Source organism: Anomaloglossus baeobatrachus, chromosome 4, assembly GCF_048569485.1.
Source record: "Anomaloglossus baeobatrachus isolate aAnoBae1 chromosome 4, aAnoBae1.hap1, whole genome shotgun sequence".
Classification (NCBI taxonomy): domain Eukaryota; kingdom Metazoa; phylum Chordata; class Amphibia; order Anura; family Aromobatidae; genus Anomaloglossus; species Anomaloglossus baeobatrachus.
In genome coordinates, this window is record NC_134356.1 from 14,650,268 (window position 1) to 14,658,754 (window position 8,487).

At 43.7% G+C, this 8,487-nt stretch overlaps 1 protein-coding gene across 1 annotated transcript; it reads left to right on the forward strand.

The window, feature by feature from the left end:
- The first annotated feature begins 1,573 nt into the window (after positions 1-1,573).
- Positions 1,574-5,165, forward strand: LOC142302579 (E3 ubiquitin/ISG15 ligase TRIM25-like). Its single transcript, XM_075343681.1, has one exon. It carries the CDS (start codon positions 2,106-2,108, stop codon positions 3,870-3,872), a length of 1,767 nt encoding a protein of 588 aa, XP_075199796.1. The 5' UTR covers positions 1,574-2,105; the 3' UTR covers positions 3,873-5,165.
- Positions 5,166-8,487: the final 3,322 nt, after the last annotated feature.

An 8,487-nucleotide genomic window follows, 5' to 3' on the forward strand; every position in this document is an offset into this window, starting at 1 on the left:
ATGATCGAACCACACATGGAAATGGTAATATTGGATTTAGGAAGGTAAAGTACAGGGATGAAATATGAGAAGTTCAGTTTTTGGAGATTCAATTTTAGATAGAAAGAGGACATGATGTTGAAGATAGCAGACAGACGATTGTTGGTATTTTGTAATAATGCAGGGGTGATGTCAGGAGACGATGTGTACAGTTGGATGTCATCAGCATAGAGATGGTACTGGGAACTGAATCTATTGATGGTTTGTCCAATAGGTGCAGTGTATAGAGAGAACATGAGGTGGGCCTAGGATTGAACCCTGAGGAAACCCAACAGAGAGATCAAGAGGAGAGGAAGAGGAAACAGTGAAGGACACAGTGAAGGAGCAGTGAGAGAGGTAGGAGAACCAGCAGAGCGCGGTGTCCTTGAGCCCGATAGAGTAGAGCATGGTGAGAGGAGCTCGTGATCCATGATGTCGAATGCAGCAGAGAGATCCAGGAGAATCAACAGGGAACAGTGTCCTTTAGATTTAGCGGTTAGTAAATCATTACCAACTACTAAGTGCAGGTTCAGTAGAGTGTAAGGCGGGCTTTGCACGTTGCGACATCGCAAGCCGATGCTGCGATGTCGCACGTGATAGTCCCCGCCCCCGTTGCAGCAGCGATATCTTGTGATTCCTGGCGTAGCAAACATTATTGCTACGCCAGCTTCACATGCGCTCACCTGTCCTGCGACGTCGCTCTGGCCGGCGTCCCGCCTCCTTCCTAAGGGGGCGGGTCGTACAACGTCACAGCGACGTCACACGGCAGGCGGCCAATCAAAGCGGAGGGGCAGAGATGAGCAGGATGTAAATATCCCGCCCACCTTCTTCCTTCCCTATAGCCGCCGGCGGCAGGTAAGGAGATGTTCCTCGCTCCTGCGGCTTCACACACAGCGATGTGTGCTGCCGCAGGAACGAGGAACAACATCGTACCTGTCGCGGCAGTGTAATTATGAAAAAGTCGGAGCCTACACCAATGATACGATAACGACGCTTTTGCGCTCGTTAATCGTATCATCTAGGATTTACACACTACGATGTCGAAAGTGACGCCGGATGTGCGTCACTTTCAATTTGACCCCACCGACATCGCACGTGCGATGTTGCAACGTGCAAAGCCGCCCTAAGGAGCGGAAACCAGATTGTAAAGGGTCAAGAAGAGAATTATCTTAAAGATAGCAAATTAGATGGGACTGGACCAAGCATTCCAGAAGTTTAAAGAGTAAAGACAGGTCTGTAGTTCAAGGACCAGGGAAGTTTTTTTTTTAATAAAGAGTGTATGCTGGCATGTTTGAAGGAGGAGGGAAAGACACCAAATGAGAGAGAGGTTAAATATTTTAGTTAGGTGAGTGGTGAGAGCCAGGGCAGGGGACTGAAGGTGATGGGACTGAAGGTCACTGGTGCAGGTAGTAGGGCGAGAAGATGCAAGGAGCCTGGTAACTTCTTCTTTGACTGGTTCTCACTCAGAAATCTTCTACTTGTTGGATGAAAACCTGTGGCTTCTTTCCAAGGCCTTCTCTGCCCGTGAGAGCAACTACTTGATTGGCGATGAGAATTATTGGCAATTAAGCTGGCTCTGGAGGAGTAGCATTACCTACTGGAGGGGCTGTGCATCCCGTTGTCATCTACACTGACAACAAGAAGATTTTCAGCAAAAATGCTCACATTCCCCATTGACTTCCATGATACTAGATAAACGAGAAACGAGGACCGAGCACCCGAGCAACAAATGCTAGTTAGGCATAATGAGCACCGGACTGTTCACTCATCACTACTGATAACACATCTGTATATTACAGAATTGTACAATAAGGACAGTAAGGAATAAACATTAACTACAAAAAAGAACATCAACGGGAGAGTGAAGAAATGATCATCTGATCGCAGGAGCTTACATTCTAACAGGAGCGCAAAATACAAACATGGAGAAATCTACTCCTTCCAGGTTACCTATTTTTCTGTTGCCATCTAGAAGATTATATGATAATAAACTCCCAGCCACAAGATATGCAATGTCATATTTCCTGATATACGCCCTATAACATACATATACACTTTCAGTTTCCTTTCTTGCAATAAACGAAGCCATGGCGTCTGCTATTCTGAGTGAAGAGCTGCTCTGCTCCATCTGTCTATCCATGTATACAGATCCCGTAACCCTGACATGTGGACACAACTTCTGCTGGGAATGTATTGATGATGCACTGAATACACAGGACGAATCTGGAGATTATTTCTGTCCTGACTGCAGAGAGAAGTTCAACAAGCGGCCGACACTGAAGAGGAACATAACATTATGTAACGTAGTGGAACGTTTTCTGTCTACTCAGTCACATCAGGAGGAGATCACCGGGATCCGCTGCACTTATTGTATTGATTCTCCTGTACCTGCTGTTAGATCCTGTCTACACTGTGAGGCTTCTCTGTGTGATAATCACCTGAGGGTTCACAGCAAAGGAGCAGAACACGTCCTAACTGATCCCAGCACTTCTCTGGAGAACCGGAAATGTTCTGTCCATAAGAAGATCCTGGAATATTACTGCACGGAGGACGCTGCTTGTATCTGTGTGTCCTGCAGTTTGGCCGGAGAACATCGGGGACACCAGGTGGAGATGCTGGATGAGGCCTCTGAGAAGAAGAAGAATAAACTAAGAAATGTTCTCCAGAAACTGATCACAAAGAGAGAGAAGACTGAGGATAGAGTCCAGAGTCTGGAGGAGAACAGGAGAAAAGCTCAAGAAAAAGCATCTGGGGAGGTCGAGAGAGTCACTGCCCTGATTACAGACATCAGGAGACAGATGGACGACCTGGAGAAGAAGATCCTGAGTGAGATCTCCAGGCGAGGAGAGCAGGTGTCACTGTCACTGTCTGATGTGATCAAGAAGCTGGAAATAGAGAAGGTTGAACTGTCTAGGAAGATGAGGCACATCGAGGAGCTGTGTAACATGACTGATCCACTGACCGTCTTACAGGATCCAGACACCGGGGACTTGTGTAATCCTGAGATGGACGGAGGTGATGAGGACACAGGAGGACAAGATGGAGATGATGAGGAGACAAGTGGACAAGATGGAGGTGATGAAGATACAGGGGGACATGATAAGACATATCATATAGATGTGGATGTAATTACAGGGATTTTACATGCAGCTTTCTCTGATATAATAACATATCTTCAGACCATCACACCTGAAAAAAAGAACAAAATGAGGGAACAATCCCCAAGTCCTGAAGTATTCGGGACAGGAGGTGATCCTGAGAAGGTAAAAGTTTCAGGAAAAGGAGGAATCTATGGGGAGGGTCCTGCAGACATATTACTGGATGTAAACACAGCTGCCAATAATCTCCTTATATCAGACGACCTGAAAACTGCGACCTACAAACGAATAAGACAGAATCGTCCAGAAACAGCAGAGAGATTCCTGTATAATCAGGTGATGAGCGGCAGGAGATTTACCTCAGGACGACATTACTGGGATGTGGAGATCAGTGGGTCATGGAGGTGGAAAGTGGGGATGTGTTACCCCAGTATAGACAGGAGGGGGCCTCCGTCATACATTGGAAATAGTGACATGTCCTGGTGTTTATATAAAGAGCCGGGGTATAATAATCAGTATTCGGTGATACCTGACAGTAAAGTGATCCGGTTACCTCAGCAGATCTCCAGTGATAGGTTCCGGATCTGTCTGGATTATGAGGCCGGGCAGTTGTCCTTTTATGAGCTGTGTAACCCCATCAGACACTTACACACCTTCACTGCCGCCTTCTCCGAGCCCCTTCATGCTGCGTTATGTGTGTATTATGGTTCTGTAAAAATAACAGGGAGCAGCAGATGTGAGGAACCATCATCATAGAAGAAATCTACCTGGCGACTGGTGACATCACAGGGAGAAGAATATATGATTGATGGAGCATTCAGGAAGTGACAGGAGACTCATGTAGGATCTGTTTCCTTGGGGGTGTAATTATATGAACTGTTTTTGTCACATCTTTTACCATTATTCTCATAAAAGCATAAAAAAATACTTTTTTTTTTTTCAAAAATCACCACATTAGATTACATTGCTCGTGCTCCTCAGAAAGATGCCTGACCATGCAGAAGTTCCTTTAATAGTCGTGACCACTTTTTGCAAAATAGGGAAATACTGAGATGAGTTTACTGAAGGAAAAGACCCTGTATGGCCCGAGCCTTATAGACGATGATATCAACTATAAGGCTATGTGCCCATGCTGCGGAAAATGCGCGGATTTTGCAGCGGATTTCTCGCGGAAAAGCCGCGGATTTTCCAGAAATCTGCAGCACAGCTACTCCCCAGCCATTTCTATGACATTTGGTAAATGCTGTGCCCACGCTGCAGATTTTTCCGCAGCGGAAATTTTCATGCGGAAAAATCTGCAGCATGTCAAATATTGTTGCGGATTTTCGTGCGGATTTTGCCTATTCAATTGAATTTAAAAAAACAAAACGCAAAATCCGCAACAAAATCCGCGTCAAATCCGCATCAAATCCGCACCTATGAAAAGGTGCGGATTACGGGGGAAAGCTGCGGATTTTGATGCAGAAAAATCCGCAGATACAGAGTCCCGTGGGCACATAGCCTAAAGCTTATTTTTTTTACACACTACATCCAAAAACATTTTACCCCCAAGTGAGAGCCTTTCAGAGATTGCAAGTGTCTCTCCCTGCGGTGCCGACTCCCAATATGTGTCAGTGGAATTCTATTAGTCTGTTACCAAATATAGAATAGAGGACATCTAAAATCCGTGAATACGTCTATTCATTTTTATCTTGCCAGCAAGACAATCAGCAAAATGTCAATACAATTTCATTAGGTTTATATAGAGAAAATGAAAACAAGTTCAAACGGGACTTTCCAAAAAATGACATTTCATAGAATTATGTTCTGAGATACAATAACTGTTTATGTACATTTAGCGGAAATTTAATCTTAAACTTAACTTTTTTCTATTACCTACAAATTAGACATTGTTACTAACCCCATAAGATAATCCAAATGTAAATTGATTAATTGATATTCTACGAAGAGTGTAAGGTCCTAAGTTCACAAGTTTACAATGTTATATTAAATGAATATATACATAGGTATTAATAAAGAGATTATATATTACTATTATTACGACATTCCCTCTTTTTGTAATTTTAAATATCATTTCGATGTCATCATCAGGGCTATAGTTTTCCTTTCATGGTTTTCACAAATTTCTTCATACTAAAGAGTATTGATTATGTCAGGGGAGAGTATACGGTAATCTTCGGAATAATTATTGAGTTCCATAATTTCCAAACTTTCATCGGGTTCCAAGGTCTCCATTCGCTAATACATAGTTTTCGTAATGGCAGAGTCAATTAATCTCTGAGCAAGTCCTCTAATGCATGGAATGGCGCAGCATCTACAAACGGTAAGCACATGTTACGTCACCACCGGAATCCGCTCCATCGACTTCTACTCCGATCGCCAGGCGACGCTGTGTTCCTGCCATGGATGGTGCTGGTGATGGGAGAGGAGTCGATGACAGTGGCGCCAGTGGGCGCAGGCTCCGCTCATCCACTGGTCTGGGTTTCCTGGGGATCTGCAGTACCACTGGCTGACTGTAGGTGGCGGGTGTCTCCCAGCTGAAGTACCATCATGCAGCTACAGCCTATGCGAAGACACCACACCCTTTTTAATGCCCCTCTTTTCTACTGACTTTTGCCAGAGATAGTTCTGAAAATTCTGACTCCTGTTTCGTCCTGTTTTGTGATTTCCTGTACTGATTACCGCTTGTTTCCTGACTACCCTCCTGCCTGCTGTTTTTGTACCTCGCTGGTTTTGACCTTTGCTTGTTTCTGATTACGTCTTTGCCTGCCGATTCTGTCCCTGTTCCGCAATTCCTGGTTTGACCCTGCCTAACTACTACTCTCTCAGACTGCAGCCTTCCACAGGTAGTGATCTCCAGGGCCCTGTGTAATTCCAAATCCTTGTATAGGGGTTAAAGCACACCTCCCAACTTTTCAAGAAAGGAAAGAGGGACAAAGTATGCGGCGCGCGCAGCGCGCCGTGGCAAATTTTGACCACGCCCCTAGCCATACCCCTAGCCACACCCATTTAGCAGTAAGGGTCATTCAGCAGATGCCCCGGACTGTTCATTCATATTTATAGCAGTCAGAATTTTTTTATATTTCTGTGTCACTATATGACATGTTGCTTATTTGTGCCTATCAATCTATGTTCACACGTTGCATAAATTCTATTTCTTTTTGTTTCTGTCTGCACCAAACTACACAATAACAATCTTCTCTGTTTTTTCCATTTTTGCTGCATTTTTTCTGCCTTTTCTCCATTACTTAATGCATTTTTGGTGCAGATGTGAATCTGCGTTTTTAAGTGTTTTATTGTGCAGAGAAGCTTTTTCTTGCATTTTTTTAAGCTCCACATAGAAACCTCCAGAGAAACAACCCCCCCCCCTCCCCCCCGAAAACCGCAGAATTCAGCAGCGTCTTTTCATGGAATCACATCCACTTTACTTGGACAATTAAACACAGCAGAATAAATGTGCAAAGAAACAGCAGAAAAAAATTCAGCATTTACACTACATGTGAACACGGACTAATTGTCCAAGCAAAGTGGATGAGACGTCATGCAATCTCCGCCCTTTGTGCGTGGAAAGACGCCGCTGAACTGTGCGCATTTGGTGTTTCTTTCTTTATAAGCTTCAGGATTCACATCAGCAACAAACATGTATCAAATAAGGGGGACAATGTATAAAAAATACCGCAAACACGCAATAATCAGAGAACATTGTTATTGCACTCGTGGCGCGGACACCTGCAGAAAAAATGCCGCATTTACGCTATGTGTGAACACGGCCTCAGTGATCCATTTTTATTACATTTTTTTATGGGTTTTAATAAAGAAAAATAATAAATTGCGCCTTTTTTTTCCCGCCATTTACCGATCCCCATAAATTTTTTGATCGCTGTGTTGTTCAGGTCATTACGATTACAGGGACACCAAATATGTCCATGTTATTTGCTGATTTGTGATGTTTATTATTTTATAAAAAAGTGCAATAAAATTACATTATTCTATTTTTTTTATTATTTTTAGTAACTTTATTAGAAGAAAAAAAAATCCTCTTTTCCTCTCCCTCTAGAATACAGGAGATAGAGATGCTGCTCTCTACAATGGAGCTGTGTCCTGTGTAATCTGCTGTGTAAGAGGCTGCATTGTAGGTTCATTTATGTGAAATCCTCCCTCTGACATCATCAATCCTAGTGGCTCAACAGCTAGAGCAGCTAGGAAAGCCAGGAGGTTGCTGGACACAACTTTTGAACGTTGCTGGTTTGAATCCAAGGTGGTGAAGATAAAAAAAAAAAAAAAATTGTATTTGTATTTTTTTCCTCATTTCTTTATAGTAGTTTTATGGGAACAAATGAATCTGACTCTTTCACCAACATTGAGATACAGTATTTATCTATCTATCTCTATCCCTCTATCTATCTATCTATCTATCTATCCATCTATTTATCTATCTATCTATCTATCCCTCTATCTATCTATCTATCTCTATCCCTCTATCTATCTATCTATGATTCTATCTCTCTATCTATCTATCTATGATTCTATCTATCTATGATTCTATCTCTATCTATCTATTATCTGTCGTGTATCTATATATCCCTCTATCATCCATCCCTCTATCATCCATCCATCCCACTATCATCCATCCCTCCCTCTATCCCTCCCTCTATCTCTCCATTCATCCCTCCATTCATCCCTCCATTCATCCCTCCATTCATCCCTATATACCTCCCTCTATCCCTCCATTCATCCATCCATCCCTCCCTCTATCCCTCCATTCATCCCTCCATTCATCCCTCTATCCCTCCCTCTATCCCTCCCTCTATCCCTCCCTCTATCCCTCCATTCATCCATCCATCCCTCCCTCTATCCCTCCATTCATCCCTCTATCATCCATCCATCCATCCCTCCCTCTATCCCTCCATTCATTCCTCCCTCTATCCCTCCATTCATCCCTCTATCATCCTTCTATCCCTCCATTCATCCCTCCATTCATCCCTCTATCATCCATCCATCCCTCCGTCTATCCCTCCATTCATCCCTCTAGCATCCCTCCATCCCTCCCTCTATCCCTCCATTCATCCCTCTATCATCCATGCATCCATCCCTCCCTCTATCCCTACATTCATCCCTCCATTCATCCCTCTATCATCCATCCCTCCATTCATCCCTCTATCTCTCCATTCATCCCTCCATTCATCCCTTCCTCTATCCCTCCTTTCATCCCTCTATCCCTCCATTCATCCCTCCTTCTATCCCTCCATTCATCCCTCCATTCATCCCTCTATCATCCATCCATCCCTGCCTCTATCCCTCCATTCATCCCTCTATCCCTCCATTCATCCCTCCCTCTATCCCTCCATTCATCCCTCTATCATCCATCCAT

Bases quoted from the DNA above. Each gene is read 5' to 3' on its own strand.
- LOC142302579 (XM_075343681.1), top strand. From the start codon at position 2,106: ATGGCGTCTGCTATTCTGAGTGAAGAGCTGCTCTGCTCCATCTGTCTA.